Source organism: Apodemus sylvaticus, chromosome 3 (genome assembly GCF_947179515.1).
Source record: "Apodemus sylvaticus chromosome 3, mApoSyl1.1, whole genome shotgun sequence".
In the NCBI taxonomy this organism is placed as follows: Eukaryota; Metazoa; Chordata; class Mammalia; order Rodentia; family Muridae; genus Apodemus; species Apodemus sylvaticus.
In genome coordinates, this window is record NC_067474.1 from 35,913,903 (window position 1) to 35,935,503 (window position 21,601).

Consider the following 21,601-nt stretch of genomic DNA (forward strand, 5'->3'; position numbering starts at 1 on the left):
TTTCTGTATCCATTCCTCTGCTGAAGGATATCTGGGTTCTTTCCAGTTTCTGGCTATTATAAATAAGGCTGCTGTGAACATAGTGGAGCATGCGTCCTTATTACATGTTGGAGCATCTTCTGGGTTATGCCCAGGAGTGGTATAGCTGGGTCCTCAGGTAGTACTCTGTACAATATTCTAAGGAACCGTCAGACTGAGATCCAGAGTGGTTATACCAGCTTGCAATGCCACCAACAATGGAGGAGTGTTCCTGTAACTACTCAAGGGAGGAAATATGGAGACAAACTGTGAGCAGAGATTGAAGGAAAGGCCACCCAGAGACTGGTATTCACCTGGGTATCCATCCTGTATACAGACAGCAAACCCAGACATTATTGCAGATGTCAAGGAATGCTTTCTGACAGGAGCCTGATATAGCTGACTCCTGAGAGGGCTCTGCCAGTGCTTGACAAATACAGAAGCAGATGCTCACAGGCAAACATTGGACTGAGCACAGAGTTCCCAATGGAGGAGTTAGGGAAAGGACTGAAGGAGCTAAAGGGGTTTGAAGCCCCATAGGAGGAATAACAGTATCAACCACCCAGATGTCCCTAGAAATCCCAGAGACAAAACCACCAACCAAAGAGTACACATGGAGGGACCCATGGCTGCAGCCGCATGTGTAGCAGAGGATGGCCTCGTAGGTTATCAGTGGGAGGAGAGGCCCTTGTCCCTGGGAAGGCTTGATGTCCTAGTGTAGGGGAATGTCAGGGTGGGGAGGCTGGAGTGGGTGGGTGGATGGGTGGGGAATCATCTTCATAGAAGCAGGGAGAGGGAAGATGGGATAGGCCATTTTCAGAGGGGAAACCAAGAATGGGGGATAACATTTGAAATGTAAATAAATAAAATATCCAATAAAAAGAAAAAACAAAAACAAAAACAACACACTCTAGCGAAGGCAGGATTCTTGAAAGGACGCTGATTACATGTGATGTGAAAGGATGCTGTGTAAAGAGTCAGTGCTGTAAAACAGGCCGAATGGTCTCACAGATTAGATTGAGGTTTGAGAGCAGGTGAATCAGCTGAGGATGGGATCCCTCTGAACATCCCACGTTCTCTATTCACTGTTTTCTTCTAAAGGTGCTTCATGCTAAGATGTACTTCTAAGCAGCTTCAAAGACACTAGATACCATATTAGTAGTAATTAAGAGCTGTGTCTACTTGGTCTAAATTCTGTCACCTTTTGTTTAGTCAAACTCCTGAGGAACTCTCACATGTTATAGTGTTTGATGTTATGGCTTTCATGACTTTTCATTCTTTTTATATTTTGGCATTTCCCAAAAAACTATATTAAGTATCAGAATGTCATTATATTAATATTATATGTCTTCATATAATATATACTTGTTAATATGAACATTTGGATTATACCAGAAGATGCTAGGAGTTATTTAAGTAATAACTTATTTGGAAGAAATAAGTATTTTATTTCTTGGTGAATTCTAGGCCAGCCAGTGCTACATAGTGAAGACCTGTGCCCCCCAAAAAAAGAAAGAAAGAAAAAAGAAAAAAGAATTCTATGAAAATAAAATAAATTTGAATATTATTGCTAAAAAACAACATTATAAATTTTGTAAATTTTAAGGTACTTTGGGTGCCAAAGTCAGATAACTCAATTTCTTTCAAATATATAACAGTCACTTCTAATTAAATTTGTACATAATAAAGAAAAAACAACTTTTATGAACTAGTATATTACTATATAAGAGTAAGTAATAATAATTTTAGACTATATTTTCTGAATGTGTATTTATTTCTATATAAATGATATAATACTAAGAGAATTAGTTTAAAGTAATACAAAATCTTCAAGGATTTATTCCTGGTATTAAACATGCTTTTACATTAAGAAGTCAAGGTGGTAAATACTATGTCAAAAGGAAAATTAATCTCAAGGTCTACTCCAGTATGTGACAAAACTAATGGGCAAAATGACAGCTGGGAGAGGTATTTGTATTATTATCCATTCTTCAAAAGTAAATTCCCAGTTGTTTGCTAGTTAAGCTAATACCTTACATAATTATGAAGGTTCTAGATGGTAGCCTCTAGCCATATAATCTCTTGAAACACTTGAAAAATGTACCTGAAGTGAGATATCTACAAGTGAATTCCAGTCCAGCCAGGCCTACAGAATGAGACTATGTCCTTAAAAAATGTTTATTAAAGTTTTGAAACTGCATATGTGCCTCATCTTCATGGCTTTATTAGTTAATTTGAATTAAATTGAAAATAAAACTGACAACAAAACATTAATAATATCATCCTGAAAGTTCTTTTTAATATTTTGGTCATGAGAAAGACATAATCAGGGTATAAAAATCATTTGCAGGCAAAATGATTATATATTAGAATATTTAGGAGAATTAGAAAATAAAAGTACTTTGACAGACTGCAATAGATAAATATCTAGAGCTTTAGGAACTCCTGGGACATTAGAGATTGTTAAGCAGAAAGACACAGTCAGTCAAAGGTGTTGTGCAAGTATATCCTTGTACACATGGGGCCCACATAGTTTCAGTTTTTCTTAAAGTTTAATGTATTTACTGAAGTCACAATTGAAATATAAACAGATTTTTTTTATTTGAAAAGTTTACCTAAGAAAAAGGAAAACAATGAAGAAAATTCTGGATAAGTTGGCCATGGTTCTCAATTGCGTTCTAACATATACACATAGACTGAGGAAGAAAACTTGGTTGACATTGAAGAGTATGAAAATGAGAGAAATGATGGATAGCCAAATGCAACTGAGTTGAAACACTTGAAATAGACCAAGAGGAAAGAAGAAAATATGTACAGCACCTTTGGGATTGCATTTTTGCAGTTAACAACAGTAGCAAAAGTAAAAAGGAATGTGAAAGGGAGGTGATGGAGGGTGAGGAGGAGGGCTGGAGGAATGAAGACAGTTCTGCTTTCCCTGCCTTTGTACCGCTAAGAATGGCAAAGTTTTAATACCAATATTTTCAAGTATTTAGGTGAATGGATACATTCAGAAGGGAAACTTTAAATATATATATTTTATCCTAAAGATATATTGCCAGTTTACCAAGGCGAACATACATACATAACACATGCAATGATATTGCAGTATTATTTGCAATAAGAAAGAAAATATCAGGAAATAAATCAATAAACATCTGTTATTGTTATGGTGTCACATGTGTGAAATGGGAAGGGGTGGGCCTGTTTGTACAGATAAAGATGTACAGGATAGATCATTGAATAAGAAAAGCAAGATGCTGAGCAGGGAATATACTTCCATTCTTTTAGTGCACACCAAGAATAGAAATTCATCTTATCTGGAAGAGATCAGAAAACAAAGCAAAGCAAAACCAAACAAAAAAAAGTAGCTTAATAGTGCTGATCTCTGGTATGTGTGTGGTTACCCCATTTTCCATCTTTCTTCTGTAGAAAAGTAATTTTATAGGGGGTTCTGCCCCTAGGCTGGCCCGTATAGCACCTGAATAAAAGACGTGGAGTTGCTGTGTTTTATTAGCTAGCTGTGGTACTTTGCTGGGCCAGTTCTGAGCTATTCTAACCTCTATCCCAGCCATAGGCTCCATGTGTATCCTCAGGGTGATTTCCTGTGGGTCACACGCTCATGGTCCCTCTCCACGGTGTATCCTCCTCATGGTGACCTCCTTCATTCCTGACCTTTATTCTCCTCACAGTCCCTACCTTAGACCCCACTCCTCGGTCTCAAGTTATGCTTTCCTCTCCTGCCCTATCACAGCCTCTAGCCTTTTATTATCCAATCAGAGATTTTTGGGGAGCATTCTTTACAGAACATTGGTCAATACAATGCCCATGTCGAGACTGCAATCTGATCCTGGGGCGCAGAGCTAAACACCTGAATACACAACGCACAGGACCAACCCCAACACTTCTGTGTTTGCTTTTATAAATTTTTACCTTCATAGTTTTGTTTGTGTAATAATGCTCATGTCAGCAGGGTTATCTGAACAATGAAAATTCATTAATGTATGATAGAGACTCTTCAATGGTACTTTTCACTTAAGGAGAGAGATTGGGCTCCTACTGAATATGTCACGTGTTCTTAAAGCCAGTGCACAGGTTTAGGATCAGGGATGGGAAACTGCTAAGAAGCATTATAAGGAGAAGGGGCATTTAAGCCGACGTGAAGTAATGGGATTTGTACTCAGAGATGAGTGATCTAACTGTAACCACATCATAGAGGACAGTGAGGATTCTTACTAACTTAGTGATATAGTATTTAGTTTGTTTTGGTAAAAGCTGGGTTTTATAAAGCAACATAAGATAGGGTCAGGAGAAAGTCTAGAAAAGGGGCTAAGTTTCAGTCACAGCTTTTGTACTAATATTTTCTATTTCCATGTTTTTCCAATAACTATATACACAGGCATACAAACAAGTTGTTTTACAGCCTAGTTCAAATGCTACAAACAAATAGCCATTGTACTCCAAGCCTCACTAGACACAATATGTTAATCAGCACTGCTCATGTCTTATAAACTATCTGTAAACTCATCTTAAAGGTTATATTGTTGTTCATTTGAATGTTAGAATATTCAACTCAAAACAGTGAAATCTGATCTAACATTAATATGGAATTTATGTTAAACTGAAGATTATTTATGTTAAAAGATATAATTACTTACAAAAAACAGAAAATTCACATAATTACTTTTGTTTAAAAAAAACCCTCTCATCTAAATAAAATCTTTGTCATTAAGCAAATACGCATTTTTTTCTCTGATTCTTGGCTCAGTTTAGGACACTTAAGATAGTTCTTTGAAAACTAGTTTAGAAAGTCCCAACTGAAAAACAAATTTGGGTCTAGTTCAAATGGATAACACTCATGGAGAGCCCTTGTGTTTGAAAGCATAAAGCATACTGTCTCGCTGTAATTTGAATCTTCACTCCTTTCAGGGTAAATCTGAGTGAAGCTCCGTGTAACCCCATCCTCACCACTAGCCTCTCTCCACCCCTCACCCACTCACCTACTAGTGGCACTGGCCTGGAAGACGTATGCTTGCACGTCTCCAGTGAAACTGTGCTTAGCTTATCCTATTTACTGATTCCCCTAGAACTCAGGGTGGAAGTTCTTTCTTTTTGTATCACCAATGTCTGGCTTGTATAAAACCTTGTCTGTTGAAAATTTTTCCTATTTCACCAATTACCAGTGTGTATATCTTTGCGCTGTTTAAAAATGAGTTGTCAACATGAGTTGAGAATTTGAGCAGTTTTTGAATGTGGTGCAGTCTAATGTTGAATAATGTGGTAAATGTTGATTTATCTACTTCATGAAGATAATGCTTGAATCAGTTATACTGGTCTTTATTAAACCATATTCTGTGTGTGTGTGTGTGTGTGTGTGTGTGTGTGTGTGTGTGTGTTTAAAGCGAGGCTGTCCTTCACTGTTGATGATCTTGGCTTTCTGTTTTATACAGCTCATTCAACTGATTCTGAATCACCTTTCACTACCAGACCTGTGTAGATTAGCACAGACTTGCAGGCTTCTCCACCAGCACTGCTGCGACCCTCTGCAGTATATCCACCTCAACCTGCAGCCGTACTGGGCCAAGCTAGATGATACCTCACTGGAGTTCCTTCAGGCTCGCTGTGCCCTTGTCCAGTGGCTTAATCTGTCTTGGACTGGCAACAGAGGGTTCATCTCTGTATCAGGATTTAGCAGGTAGGTACAGAACCTTGTTGCAGCTTTTTACCAAGAGGGTAGACTTGTATATAAGAATGTTCACAGTATAATTTTTAAACTGTATTTGTATATTTTGTAAGAATAAAAAGATGGTCATTTGTAAAAATGCACGAGTGTTAGCCATCCTCTTCAGCTAAACTTGACAATGATGTAAGGGCCAGCTGTATTCCTTATTTCTTATTTAAACCCCAAGTGACTTTCAACCGAACTGCTTTTTTTCTTTCTCATATTTTCAGCACAGATGATTAACACATTTAAAAAACTATTTCCAAATCAAAATCTACCTCTCTAATGTGATTTGTCAGAAATGGAAAACAATTTATTACAGAACATTTTTAATTAAATCTTAATTACATGTGCAATACATCACCCAAATTTAGAAGCTCATTTAAGCTAATTATGTTGAAAATGAAATTGCATGCTAAATAGAGGACGATGCTTACAGACCTGCCCAGGTGTTTCTGCTCCTTTCTATTTAAGCATTTAGTTTCCTTACTATTAAATGTCACCTGTTAAACATTTGAAAGCTTGCAAAAGTGCATATCATTTAGTAATGCCATAGTAATTTTTCTTAGGATACAAACAGGTGCTTTTCTCTTAACTTTGATGATTGTTCTTGTATGTGCTATATGACTCCATCATTTTTATAAAGTCAAACATGGAGTAGAAGTTTTAGAGACAATATCTGTTATTTTAAATTAATAAATGCTCCTTTATCTTGCGTGGATCTGTATAAACCCAGCTCTTTTTTATTACTGTTGCTTATGTTCTGTTTTGAGACAAGATCTTGCTAAGTAACCCAGGTGGCCCTGAAATTGCTTTGTAGCCCAAGTAGAAAACTGTCTTGGAATTTCCTGCTTCAGACTCCTAAGCACCTGGGATTGCAGGGATGTATTACAAGGGCTAAAGGGCTAAGAAAGTTAAAGGGCTTTCTATGGCAGGAAGGCAAGGAAAAGGTAGTGTAGTCGTTTTAGGCTTTGTGGTCTAAATTTTGTTGGTCAAGAGGAATGCTGCTGCCCATGACCCAGTCCATGGGAGAAAGAGCAAAGAGACAAGTGGGCAGGAGAAATCTTCTGAGGCCGGCTCCGAGACTCTCCGCCAGCCTCCAAAGTGCTGTGCAGCCCAGGTTTCTATGTTGGGATGCTTGAATTCTAGTGAGGCCTTAGTCCAGCGCTAGTTCCCTCTGCCTCAAAAACATTCCATCTGCAAATTTTCCTCACTACTATAAGACCAGTAGAAACTGAAACTATGGCTGCTTTGAGCTTGTTTTGTTGACCGTAAGCTAAGGTAAACAGTACGAGACAGACAAGTGGTATCAGTAAATGTTGATTTATGTTATAAAGGTCTAGCTCTTGCCTCACTGATTTGCACTAGAAATTAATTTTCTATTTTTAAAATTAGGAATTTAGGGTCTGGTAGGATGGCTGAGTTGATAAGGGCTCTTGTTACCTTGTTTAAGTGGCCCCACTTAAAGTTGGTTCGATTACCCTTATTTACTATGAGTGTCCATACTGTTTTTACCCTGTGAATCAAGGCATGGTAGCAGGAATTGTCGACCATGTAAAAGCATATTTGTGATATCTAATTTAGCCCTTCGTTCTATAGAGAAGAAAAACTATGAAGATAAACATGTTTACTTTCATAAAAAGGGACAGGTGGCAGCTGGTGACCGTAGAGGCTAAGAAAGACAGTGGTGGTGAGGTCTGACTTTGGCACAGTGATGTCTGTGACCTTGACAACAGTAAGAATACTGTAAACGTTATATTAAACAAGTTCTTCAAAACTCTGTAGCTTGAATATGAAAGAAGCATCAGTTGTGAGGAGAAATCCCAGCAGTCCTGTTCATGTAGACTGGCAGTGGATAAGGTCGTGTGTCAGTCAGAGCTCCAGCTTTGTCAAGAGCAGCTCTTCTTCTGGTTTTCAGTTCACCTGGATTCTTTGCTCCGGGGCCATCTGCATGATATATAGAAGTAATATATCCGTTGTTGGTACCCAGATTTCACTGTGATGTTGTAGCCAGTCAAACCACTTGTTTTTTGCTAGCATTCCTTTCAGCCCAGCCACCAGCCACCGTTCACATTTAGAAGTGTGTTTAAATACAAAGAGAAAGGGTTCTTGGGGGGCATGCTGGAGCTTTGTCTGCTGATTGCTTTGGGATCTTTGACTTGACTAAAGTGACAGTCATTATGGCAGCCTTCTCAAAATAAACAATAAATATGCATGACTTGATTATTAATGAATCATCTATGAATAAGTGGTGGTCTATTTATACACATTAGTCTGAAGATTTCTTTATATAATATTTCGAAGGAAAAAAGCACATTTTACAGTAGAGACCACTGGTGAGGTGTTCTGGTTGAGTATTTGGGAAGAAGCTTGCTGTTGTTTTTTGTGGCCTAAAAATCTTATCTCTGAAAGTTAGAACTGGGTAAATTTTAAAGAATGTTTTAGGGACTTTTATTATCAGAACAGAGAAATTGGTTAAATTGGAATAAAGAAAAAATTTAATAAGTTATTAAAGCCTACTAGAATTCTAGCCTCAAATTTCTAAGTACTGCCCATGTATACCATTACTTGTTAAAATCAATTCTATCTCATTCTCCTTCGCTTTCCCATCCCTTTCTTAGGTCTTGTGTGTTCACTTGCCTCCCTCCTTGTTTGTGTTTTAAACTATATCGTGATATTCTTTTTAAAAGCCTAGGCTCCATTTTCGCAGTACTGTCTTTCTTTCAGTGGGAGCTGAGTCTCTGATACTCCTCTCTCTATACAGGATTTTACCCTCACATTCATTTTGTCAGTAAGCATTTTAGGTGCCTTTTAGATTCAAGGGCTTTGTCAGTTATTGCCTTGGTTGGTTTCTTTGATGCGAAGGTGAAATACCCTTTTGAGGAACGGGGGTTATTTTCTTTAGCTTTCCAGAGGGCAATGTCCAGCCTGTCCATGGTGGCAGATGGCTGGCTGTATACCATCCACTGAGGAAGTAGAGAGAATACAAACCAGAGACATGAAAAGCTCTATCCCCTTGCTCCCCCCACCCCACAAGCCCAGTGGCTCACGACCCCCAGGGAGGCTCCATGTCCTCAAGGTTATAATACAGCCTTCCACAACAGACAGCCAGCGCTTCTCATAGCAGCAGACCTCATCCCAATTCCTTATCTGAATGTAGGTTCATAAAACTCTTAGGCCTTGGAAGAAACAGATGGGATGTCTCCATCAGCCCCTACACCCTCAGAACTTAGGGAACCCCATAGAGGAGTAGTGTAAGAGCCAGAGGGAGTAGGGGACACCAGGAAGACAAGGCCCTCGAAGTCAACATGAGCAAATCTCCTATGGTCCCACCAAGCCTTAAACAGTAGCAGCACCCACGGGGCCTTCAGGGCTCTGCACTGGCCCTCTGCACATGTTTTCTAGCTTTCTTTTTAGTGTTTTTATGACATTCCTGAGCATGTGGATGAGTGGGTCTTTGATTCTCATACCTTCTCTTGTGCTCTTATTCTTTTATTGATTTGCCTTGTCCTACCTTTGATGTGATGGCTTTTGTTTTATCTTATTATATTCTATTTTGTTATGTTTTGGTGTTACCTCCTAGAAACTTGTTCTTTTAAAATAAGAGACAGAAAGGGAGTGGATCAGGATGGGAGGGAAGGTGGGGAGGAACTGGGAGGGGTAGAAAGGGAATATATCCTGTCATCAGGATATATTATATGAGAAAAGAATCTATTTTTAATAAAAAGGGAAATTTTTAAAAAGGAAGTTCTAAAATAAGTAAGTAAAACTCTCAATATCAAGTGATAGAAGATAAGAATTCACAAAGTAGAACAGGCTGGAGGAAATAAGTTATTCTCCTTCCAAGTGACCCATCTCATAATTGAAATGAATAACTAGTTGATCAATGAAAAATAGCCATGTATCTGCATGAAATAAAACTTCTATGAGGCGCATTAAGAAATGATTCATTGTATGGTCAGTTGAGTCTGTTGCTGCTGCCTTTATGAGATCAATGTATTATGTAAAGTTGGCAAGAGAGAATGTGAGCATATTGATTAGATAACCTGCTTAGAGTGAAAATATGTGTATCTGAGTCTTGGAGGGAGGAAAGGCAAAAGCCAGTGGCAGTCTAAGGGTGGCCACTCTTTCTTGTGCACTCTGACTGTATCGTCCAGGTCAGCTTGAAGTCTCGCTGCTTGTTAGTGATGGGGTCTGGGTGACTAGTTTGATACTCCTCTATAAATTCTTTGGAGAAAAAGTTTGTTATGATGGCAGCAAAAAAAGAAAAGAAATGCTAAGTCATCCTAACTCGGATATGAAAGGGAAATCTAGATAAAAGTGCTTTGCTCTGTAGTAAAGACCACAAGGTGGTAAGACCAAAGCTTCTAGTTTTAAGACTTCATTTACTTCTGTGAAGTCACTTTTCTAATCTGCAAAACATTTTAAAATTATTAATCAAAAATAAAATTTTTGCTTTGTTGACAGCCAGCATTCTTTCTTAGATTGCCAGCTTCTAAATGAATGCCTCACCGTAACTACTTGTATACTCAAAATGAAGTACCAATGTTAACTTGTCCGATTTGGGGGGTAGTTTGATCCCAGGCACAGAAACGTACCTTGAATTGCTAAAGCTTACTTTTAGAATGGGTCTGCCCAGGGCGACGTCAGAGAGGGCTCCAGCACTGAGAAGGGAAGTGGATACAAGCTCTCTGCAGATGACAGCTGCTGGCAAAGGAAAGCTAATGTTCTCACTGGCGTTTCCCCGGGCAGACACAGCACACCTCGGGTCAGGCTCCATGTCCAGCAGTGCATGGCCAACACAGGAGACTGTTTTCTTAACCTTAGGTCTTTTGTTTATGTATCATGGTTTCCGAATTTTATGGGATTTGTGTGTGAATGAAAGTGTGTGTCTGGCTGTATGTGTTTCTTGTGCTCTTTCTTTGACTCTTTTTTTTTTCCTTTCTGTTTTTGGGTTGCTTGTTGTTGCCCGTTTGTTTTCTTATGAGGGAGAGAAAGAAAAGGTATGGATTTGGGTGGGTAGAGGGTGGGAGGCTCTGAGAGGAGTTGGCGGAGGGGAAATTGGTCAGAATATAATATATGAAAAAGTCTGTTTTTCAATAAAAAGGTGAAAGATGAAGTAGTTTTTTAATTGGAAGATTTACTCAACACACATTTTTTAAACACCACATGCATTTCTTACGTGTTTTGCTGCAATGGCAGAATACCCTGCTAAAAGCCATTTACGGAAGGAAGAGTTTGTCTTTGGCTCACAGTTCCAGAGTCCAGTGTTTCGTGGCAGGGAAGGCATGGCCGCAGGGCTTGCGGCAGGTGGTCACGATTGTACTGCAGTCAGGAAGCATGGGAGAGAATGCTGGTTTGCAGTGAACTTTCTCCTTTGTATTCAGACCAGGCCCCCAGCCATGGAACAGGGCTGGCATCAGTGAAACTTGGGTCTTTCCGCCTCTACTAACCTAATCTAGGTAATTCTCCACACACCTGCCAGAGGCTAATGGAGTCTCAGTAATCCGTCACAGACATTTCCAGAAACTACCATATTCTAGATAACCTCTCTTAGACATTCCTAGGTGATTCTAGGTCTATAAAGTTAATAGATAATGTGAGTCATCATTCTATACGTAATGCTAAGGACTGTATGTGCCAAGGATTGGTTTCAGTTGCTGAAGAATACGAAGAAGCTCACAGCATTCAGTATAAAATGTTAGTAAATACCTGCTCCTAGAGACATTGTAGGTGTGGCTGCTCTGTCACTTGCACGGCTGTAGATGACAGAGAGGAGAGAGGCTATGTCTATGTTCCGTGTTCTGACCTTTGAACATCTGAATAATTAGTAACTAACACTCCCTGAACAAAGCTAGCCTGAGATGACCACCAGTCCAGCACCAGACACGCCTGGATAGGCTCCTAGGATGGGAAGCAAGATGGAGACTAGAAGCTCTTTGCCTGGATCCAAAGGCCCCTCCCCTGGGGGGGGGATAGCCCAAGACACATGCCTCTCCACTCAGGCACACCCTACCACTTCTCTCTGGAGTGGTCGTGTGGACAAGGAAGAAACCTCCTTCTCCCTTACCTCCTCATCACCTGCCATAGGTGTGAGACCTGGCCCTGGGATCATGAGAGAAGGAAAACTCTCCCCTGCACCTAGCCTGGAAAGCATAGTTGAACTGACCCTAGATGTGGGGGTTGCAGGTGAGCCAGCCCCAAGGATGTGAGTGTGGAAGAGCTGGCCCTGCCTCTTGCCTGCAGCACTGTAGTATCAGGGAGCGATCCCCTGCCCTCCCTTTTGCCCTCACCACTGGTCAAAGTGGGAGAGCTGGTGTGGAACAGGAGAGCAGGTTTTGTCCCTCACCTGCTGCAGCACTTGGAAGAGCAGGCTTTACCTCACTTGGGCCTGGATGTGGGGGTTGCAGATAGCTGGCACTAAGGGCCTGAGCCCAGGAGAGACAGCCCTGCCTCTTGTCTGCTGGGTGGTGGAGTGGACAGGGAGAGATACCCTTATCCCCTCCTCATCCCTATCTATGGCATATAATAGAACTGGGTCCTGGGGTCATGGGATGGGAGAAGTGGCCATTACCATCTGTAACACTCTGGAAAGTGGGCCCCACACCTCTCCTGGGCACAGAGTAGGGCTAGCCGCTAGCCCTGGTTGTGAGGGGTTGCTGGTTAGACAGCCCCAAGGGTGTGAGAGTATGAGAGCCAGCAGGCTGACCAGCTCAGATTACTGAGATCCAGGGCTTTGAATTAGCCTATCCCAACATCTACCGCACAGATGAACTGATAGAGTGCATAAAGGGTCTAGTCCTACAGAACCAAAATACAGGATCCCCATGACACAGGGCAGCAACCAGATATCCAAGAGGAGTCCTAGTGAGGTTCCAGTATTGATAGACTCGCAGAAGCCAGAGGCCTCCTATGAGACCAGTGAGTCATTGCAATGAACATTTGCCAGCAATGCCGTGTGGACAAGAACATATACTGTGGGACACTGTGACATACATACTACAGCTTCTACAATGAGATTCTTATTGTTTTTCTCTATTTGGAGGGAGGTTGCAAGGGTGGAGGGTAGGTACAAGGGGAGGGGAAGATGAGTGGAATTGGGGTGCATAGTGTGAAATTCACAAAGAACCAAGCAATATAAAGTTAAAACATGCTAAAAAATAATTCGTATTTAGAAAACCAGCGAGACACAGATTATGTGAGAATTGCATGTGAGTTATTGGAAGTTTGTTACCACTCAGAAATGCCACCTTTGAAGTGTAACTAGAACCTGGCTATCACCATGTTTGGTACTACACTGGGGATTTAGTGGGCAGTCTGGACAGTCCCCTCTTCCTTAAGAAGTGGAAGGTGTCCTGATGGTGCTCTGTCTTGCCCCTGTTCCTCTCAGTTAAAGTATAGAGAAACCAGTACAATCTTGGTATAACACAGGTGTGATACCACTCCTCTGCTCAAAGTTTCTGGAAAGAGGGAATTGTTTTCTTCCAAAATGAAAGCCAGAGCCTTTATTGTGACATAGGAAATGCTGCATGTTCTCTGACTTACTGACTGCCCCTCACCCTGCGCCTCCTGCATCAGTTTCTGCCCCAGCCAGTGCCCTTGCCCGACTCTTTGACTGGAATGTTCCTTCCTCTGATGCCTGCTCTACTTACCTCCTCGAGGTCCAAGCCTTGCTTACCCACTTGCTGAGACCTCGCTGACCATGCTTTGCCTGCCCTTCTGTACTTCTGTTTTACCCTCGACATTTCCCCACTCAGCAGCGTACTGTTCATTTTACCTACTTGTTTCCCATCTTACTAAAATAAAAGTCAGCTTTATGAAAGTGGGGACTATTTTATCCATGATGACTCCCGGTGTCCCCTCATGTCATTGTGGAAGTTCAATAAATATTTACTGAAATGAATGAATGTGCCGGATGAAGACTGAAGTTCAAGTAATATAATTAGCAGAGGAAAATAGAACTTTGGAGATCCAGATCAGGGAGTCACAGGAGAAGCATCCATCTGAGTGTTAAGGAAGGAATGGGCCCATTGTGAAACATCACAGACAATGGCACTAATATAATAGGCTATTTGAATTTAGAGTTTAAAAGGAATGGGTGACTTTAGGAAGAGCTGAAAATGATTACAGAAGATGAGCAAGTCGTGTGTAATTGTGTGGGCTACTAGGATTTTTTTCAGTATTTAAAGCAAATCAGGAACAATCGTTGTGTTTGTTTGTTTGTTTAAAAGTGAGATAGGGACTGGCAAGATGGGTCAATCGGATAAAACTTCTTGCTGCACTATGCTAATTATTTGATTTCTATCCCAGAACCAGCAAAAAGGCAGAAGGAAGAAAATTGACTCCACAAAATTGTCTTCTGAATACACACACATACACACCAATTTCTCAAAAACTAAAACTTTGATAGCCAGTGGTTAGCTTATATTTTTAATGTTTGTGGGGTGCTTCCATCTTTCCAAACTGTTTTCATATAATTGGTGTTCAAAACCATGAGGCAATATGGTGGGTACTCTTCAAGTCTGCCTTTGATAGCAGAGAAAATGCTGAGACATGGCTATGGTTATTTGAGTATAAATGGTACCCATAGACTCCTACATTTGAATGCTTGGTCATTAGGGCGTGCCACGACTTAACAGGATTAGGAAGTGTGGCCTGGTTGGAGGAAATTGTGTGTGTGTGTGTGTGTGTGTGTGTGTGTGTGGTGGTGTGAATATGTTTGACCCATGGAAAATGGCCCTATTAGGAGGTGTGGCCTTGTTGGAATAGGGTTGGTTTTGTTGGAGGAAGTGAGTCATTGTATAGCCAGGCTTTGATGTCTCCTAATGCTCAAGCTCTACCCAGTGGGGAAAAGAATCTCCTCCTAGATGCATTCAGATTAAGATATAGAACCCTCCAGAACATCTTTCTGCACAATTCCATGCTTCTCACTTTGATAACAATGGACTGAACCTCTGAAACTGAAAGCTAGCTCCAATTAAATGTTTGCCTCTATAAGAGTGGACCTGGTCATGGTGTCTCTTCTTCACAGCAATAAAACCCAAAGAAAGACAGAAGTTGGTCCCAGGAACTGGGTCATTGCTATGATAGGTCTGGTGATGCTTTTGTTTGGAGAAATAAGGATTTTCGGAAGCAATGGAATGCTTTAAATGGGGCTTAATGGCGATCCTAATATAAATATGGAAGACACTGATACTGAGGATGATGCAAATGCAAACTCTAAGGGCCTGGCTTAAGAGGTCTCAGAGGAAAAGAATTTTAGTATGTTGCATAGAGATAATTTTTGTGATAATTTAGTGAAGACTGTGCCTTTTTTATCATTGTCATAAGAGTCTGTTTATATTAATTGCATTAACAAAGGAACTCTCAAAAAAGCCTAGTTTAGACATTGTCCTGTGGTTCACTCTTATGAGGAACATTTTGATCAAGTATAGCAAGCTTAAGAGAGGAAAAAATACAAAATGTACAGTTCAAAGAGGAAGTGGGGTGAAGCTTAGTCCTGTGTTCAAGGATATTAAATGGAATGAAGGGAAAGATCTCTGGGCAAGATCCAACCCAGCTAAGCTGATTGGTTTGCATTTGCAATTAAATAAGGGATAGTTATATCATGTTAGGCTTTATTATGACCTGGTTATTTCATTTGGACATAGGAGATATGGTTATGTGTCATTTGGATATAAGGAGATATGGTTATGTGTCAAATTGTCAAGTGATGGATGGTGATGGCTATTGTCAGTTGTCAACTTAATTATATCTGGGATGAACTACAACCCAAACCTTATAAAAGTCTTGTGAAAAGGTAAAGAAAAGCTCATGCGTCACGGTGAGGTGATACATGCCTTTAATCCTAGCACTCAGAAGACAGACACATGTACATCTCTGAAGTCAAGGTCAGGCTACAGAGCAAGTTCCAGAACAGCCAAGCTTAGACAGTGAAGAAGCTGGTGGTGATGTCGAGGAGGGCAGCATATTCCAGCCCCAGCAAGCAGCAGAACTTGGCAGCTTCAGCCATGTGGCTCTTGCTTTAGAGTCAAGAATAGAAGGTGTTGCTGGGACAGTTGATGCTGGAGCTAAGAATTAGCAGTGATTAAGAAGAGAGCAGCAATACTCAGGTGAAATCTGGGAGGTGTTTTCTGGAAACACAAAAAAGCTGTGTTCCAGAGACAGACCTTGTAGTGACAGCTAGTCTTGGTAATGTTTAAGATTCACCTATGTAGTACTGGTTTTGAAGGCATCAAAGGGTCATGGAGAGGCTTGGCGCTGTGAGAGACCAAGAAAAGCCATTGGTGAAGGTGTAGCTTCATTTTCAGGTTGAAGGGGTCGTGCAAAGAAGCTGAGGCTTGGCCCCATGAAGAGAGCTTCTGAGAGGCCATTGGTGAAGCCCAGTTGCAATGCAAGGACCCAGTGTATTTGAGATGCCAGTACCATGGCACAGCCACCAAGAACAGCAGCAGCAATAGAGGGGAGTAAACCAGAGCCTAGAGGCTACAGAGAGCAGAGCTGGAGAAGTGACCTAAGCCATTTAGAGGAGCCCAGAAGATCACTTAGGATCTCAGACATTAGAGCAAGAATCTGTGAGGTTGTCTTGGAGACTCCAAGATGTTAGAGCCATGGATATCTGCCAAGGAAAGCTGCTAACAAGGAGTGGAACCAGCCCAAGAGAAATAAGTGTGTTGCAGTCACCAAAGCTAAAAGGAGTCAGACATCAGACATGGAGATGCAGAGTATGGAGTTTGCTTTGTTGGTCTTACTTTGGTCTAGTATTTCTTCACTATAGCATTTTGGAACATTAATGTATATCTTGTGCCATGATATATTGGAGTGTGATTTGGTTTTTGCTTTTGATTTTAACAAGTGATTACAGTTAAGAGATTGCCTGAATCTCAGAAGAGACTTTGAACTTTGGACTTTTAACATTGTTGAGACTATTATTGACTATGGGGATTTTTGAAGTTGAACTAAATGTATTTTTCATTATGCTATGGCTAGGTATGACCCCCATAGACTTATGTGTTTGAACAAGCCTGTTGAGCTAGGGAGTGGAATGTGGTGGTTTGAATATGACTTGCCCATGGGATATGGCCCAATTAGAAAGTCGTGGCCTCATTGGAATAAAAGTAATCTTGTTGGAGGGAGTGTAGGCTGGCTTTGAAGAGAGCCTCCTCCTGGCTGCATTCAGATCAAGTTTCAGAACTCTCAGTTCTTCCTCTATTATCGCATCTGCTTGTACAATGTCGTGCTTCTCACCATGATAACAGACTGAACCTCTGAACCTGTAGGCCAGCCCCAATTAAATATTTCCATTTATAAGAGTTGACTTGGTCATGGTGTCTTTTCACAAAAATAAAACCCTAACCAAGACACTCTCTTACTAGGAAGTGGGCTTTAAGGTTTCAGAAGTCAAATCTAATTCTCACTGCTTGCTCTCTTCCTGCTTGCTGCCTATTAATCCAGATGTAAAACTTCTCACCTACCTCTTTCACCATCATGTCTGCCTGCATGCCACCATGCTTCCTGTCATGATGTTAATGGACTTGACTACCTCTGAAATTGTAAGCCAGCCCCAACTAAATAGTTTCCTTTATAAATTGCTATGGTCATGGTATCTCTTCACAGCAATGGAATATGACTAAGACAAAATGGGTGAATAGTTCCTCCCTGTCCCAGGGCATTAATAGAAAAGAGTATGACAGGACAATCTATATTTGATGTTTAGCCTCATGTCCTTCTTTTAAAAATTTGAGTTATATATTTAGTTCGATTTTATTTTAAATGTGTATCTGGTAGGTTCTTAGATGACCTAGGAAAAAGTTGGTCATCAAAAAGATGACCAACAAAAAAGTTTTGATGGAAGTTAAGAGTGCTAATGTTGTTTGTGTGTCAAGGAAGAATAAGCACAGACCAGGGATAGCTGGTGCATGTGTGAGGGTACAGCTTACCCAGTTGAAAAAGTTTCATAACTTTATGTACTTTCAAATCACATTAATACTAAGAGTACATTATATGACAGCTATGAACAAATAGTTTAATACCAATTATTAGTCAACAATATAAATAATGTGATTTGCATTCTGATGAAACAGTTTATTTCTTTATCTTTTCTTATTTCTATATACTTATGGGAAGCTGTAGTTGTATATTTTATATTAATTCTGGCACCAAGCAGTCCAGTTACTAAGTGGCAACAGCTACAGAGAACATAACACAACAGAACAGTTGTTATGTTTTTATAGATTTATATGAATATATATATATATGGTGGATTGAATATGCTTGTCCCATGGCATATGACCCTATTAGAAAGGCGTGACCTTGTTGGAATAGATGTGCATACTTTTTGTGTGTGTGTGTGTGTGTGTGTAAAATGCCTAAGCCAGCCTAGATATTTTCCAGATTAAGAAGTCAATCTGACTTGTTTCAGGGTCTCTTAATTAAACCTATATACTGAATGTAAAGTATATTACCCCATTCTGAATGGGCATTATTAAGAGAGTGATATATACCAAGAGCCTAGGGCTTTTTGTTTTATATTTTATAACTCAGATGTGAATTGCAGGTAAGCAGAACTGTCTCCTCTGTCATCTTAATTTCTACTTAATATTATCTGACTCTGTACCATGTTAATCCATGAGAATTCCTTTTTCTTCTGAGCTTGATTTATTTGAGTTAGCCATGGACATTTCAGCATGCAGTAAGAACCTAGTGACTCAAGTTATGTATTTTCTTTAGTAGAAATCTGTCCTCTTAACTGTGTCTGTTAAGAAGGGATATAATTTCAAAGATTTTACAAAAGTATTGTTTAATTTTATAAAATCTGCATGGATTGTCGTTTTCACAGGTTTCTACAGGTGTGTGGCTCGGAATTAGTGCGCCTTGAGTTATCTTGCTGCCACTTTCTTAATGACACTTGCTTGGAGGTTATCTCTGAAATGTGCCCAAATCTACAAGACTTAGATCTCTCGTCCTGTGATAAACTGCCACCTCAGGCCTTTGGCCATATTGCCAAGTTATGCAGCCTCAAGAGGCTCATTCTCTATCGGACAAAAGTAGAGGTAAGAATAACTCTTTTGTGTTTTCCTTAGTGAAGCATCTGACTGAACGGTTAATTGCTCTCATATATTATTGTGATTTCTCATTTTAAAGCAGAGGCTATGACATCCTGCGGACACTCTGAAATTAGTACAACATTGTTAGTCACTTCACAGTGATAAACTTTTTTTTGCCTTTTTTATTTTAATTTTCTTTATTCTTTGTTTACATTCCAAATGATTTCCCCTTTTCCTGTTGCCCCCTCCCCATAAGCCCCATAAGCCCTCTTCCCTCTGCCCATTTCCCAATCAACCCCCCCCCCCCACTTCTCTGTCCTGGTAATTTGCTGCATCAAACCTTTCCAGGAACAGGGCCCTTTCCTTCCTTCTTCTTGGGAGAAGGGAATGATTTGGTATGTGAATTGTTTCTTGGGTATTCAGAGCTTCTGGGCTAATATCCACTTATCAGTGACTGCATCCCATGTGTGTTCTTTTGTGATTGGGTTACCTCACTTAGGATGATATTTTCCAATTCCAACCATTTGCCTAAGAATTTCATGAATTCATTGTTTTTAATTGCTGAGTAGTATTCCATTGTGTAAATATACAAATTTTCTGTATCCATTCCTCCATTGAGAGACATCTGGGTTCTTTCCAGCTTCTAACTATTATAAGTAAGACTGCTATGAACATAGTGGAGCATGTGTCCTTATTGCATGCTGGGGAATCCTCTAGACATATGCCCAGGAGTGGTATAACAGGGTCAGCATGGAGAAGAATGCAAATCTATCCATTCTTTTTTTTTTTTGCTTATTTTTTTTATTCGATATAATTTATTTATATAAATCTATCCATTCTTATCTCCTTGTACTAAGCTCAACTCCAAATGCATCAAGGACCTCCACATAAAACCAGACACACTTAAACTAATAGAAACGAAACTGGGGAAGACCCTTGAGGACATGGGCACAGGGGGAAAGTTCCTGAACAGGTCACTAATAGCTTATGCTCTAAGAACAAGAATTGACAAATGGGACCCCATAAAATTACAAAGTTTCTGTAAAACAAAGGACACCGTCAAAAGGACAAAATGGCAACCAACAAATTGGGAAAAGATCTTCACCAACCCTACATCTGACAGAGGGCTAATATCCAATATATACAAAGACCTCAAGAAGTTAGAGTACAGAGAGCCAAATAACCATTAAAAAATGGGGTACAGAGCTAAGCAAAGAATTTTCACATGAAGAACTTCGGATGGCTGAAAAAAGCACCTTAAGAAATGTTCAACATCATTAGTCATTAGGGAAATACAAATCAAAACAACCCTGAGATTTCACCTCACACCAGTCAGAATGGCTAAGGTTAAAAACTCAAGAGATAGCAGGTGTTGGCGAGGATGTGGAGAAAGAGGAACACTCCTCCACTGCTGGTGGGACTGCAAGATGGTACAACCACTCTGGAAATCAGTCTGGCGGTTTCACAGTGATGAACTCTTTACCGATGTTCGTGATCCCTGGGAAAGAACGAGTTGGGGTTTGGCAGTGAGCCAAGTGCCAGCGGAGAATGGCTGAGAGCTAGAGCAGGTGGCTGGCATGCCGGAAGATTTTCACTTGAAGTAGGAGGGAACTAAGTGCATGCTATTAGAAGTGGACATGGAAGCAAAATAACTAGTGGTCCCATAGTGCCCAGAGCTCACGTTCGCAGAACAGAATCTGTTGTGTGTATGCTTACTTTCTTCACACACATCTGTAGGACATATTTCAGTGTTAGTATGTGTTAGCGCCTAACTCTTCCTTAACTGTAGAGTGTGTGTTATACCACAGTCTACTCACCATTTCCTAAATGATCACTATAGTGGGATTTCTTGGGTCTGCCACCAGAAGAATAATGACATAGAGACTTAATACTTATATAGCTTAGACCAGGTTAGACTACCTCTTAGCTAGCTCATTGACCTTAACCAGTCTAGTCTAGTCCATGTCTGCCATGTGGCCCGTTACCTCTCTTTCACTCCAAGCCTTGCAGTAGCCCTCCTACCAACCTGAGCTGCGTGGTCTGGAAGGGGAGATCGCACTTCCACACACTTACCACATGCTGCCTGCTGCTAGTGTCCAGGCCTTTGCGAGAGACTGAGGTTGCTAGGAAGCCACTTCAGCTCTGGGAAGTCCTTGTTCCTCACCTTCCTTCCAGAACTTTTCTCTAGGTCTAAGCTTACATTTACTGCCCCACACTGGGGGCCAATATTTCTGGCTTTTTACAAACCTGTAAGCTGTATCAGTCAAGACATAGAGACTCTTGTATATTTATAAAGCTTAGGCTTTTGGCTTGGGCTATACCCCAGCTTCTCTGACCTAGCTAATCCTGCCTGCCTCCTGCCATAGCCTGGTCTGCCTCTCTGCCCATGCCCATGCCCATCCACCTCTGTGCCTACTTGCCGGTCCCTGCTTCTGACTTTTCTCCCGTTATCCCTTTCTCTCTGACGGTAAGTGCACCTTCCGCTTATTGCCCAGCTATTGGCCTCCAGCTCTTTATTAAAGCCAATCAGTGAGGGCCTTGGGCAGATGAGAAACGACAGAGACACCTTAACACGGTGCACGCCAACAGATCATGATTTTATTTTCTGTGTTTATTTTCTAAAATGTCTTACTGATGACAGTCTTCTGTAGAGTTTTCACTCGCATAATATTGTTACTATGGTGCAGTGATACTTTTGGATTGAAGAAGAGATGCAAAGATCCCATCGTAACCAGCAGCTACTGTCTCTTCGTTCTTTCTTCTCCAGACACATTGGCCTGCTTTTGGTTAGTTCTTACTTAATTCCGACTCAGGCCTC

At 40.6% G+C, this 21,601-nt stretch overlaps 1 protein-coding gene and 1 non-coding gene across 4 annotated transcripts in view; both read left to right on the forward strand.

Annotated features, from left to right (window-relative positions):
* Window positions 1-21,601, forward strand: part of Fbxl4 (F-box and leucine rich repeat protein 4) — a 76,621-nt gene that overhangs the window by 25,422 nt on the left and 29,598 nt on the right. For all 3 annotated transcript variants that reach the window (XM_052176153.1, XM_052176152.1, XM_052176150.1), the window contains 2 exons: window positions 5,466-5,710; window positions 18,576-18,789. In XM_052176153.1, the coding sequence (XP_052032113.1) occupies window positions 5,466-5,710; window positions 18,576-18,789 (459 nt within the window). The remainder of the gene's footprint in view (window positions 1-5,465; window positions 5,711-18,575; window positions 18,790-21,601) is intronic.
* Window positions 11,449-11,579, forward strand: LOC127681935 (small nucleolar RNA SNORA17). Its single transcript, XR_007977272.1, has one exon. It is a non-coding gene; the product is annotated as a small nucleolar RNA SNORA17 (small nucleolar RNA).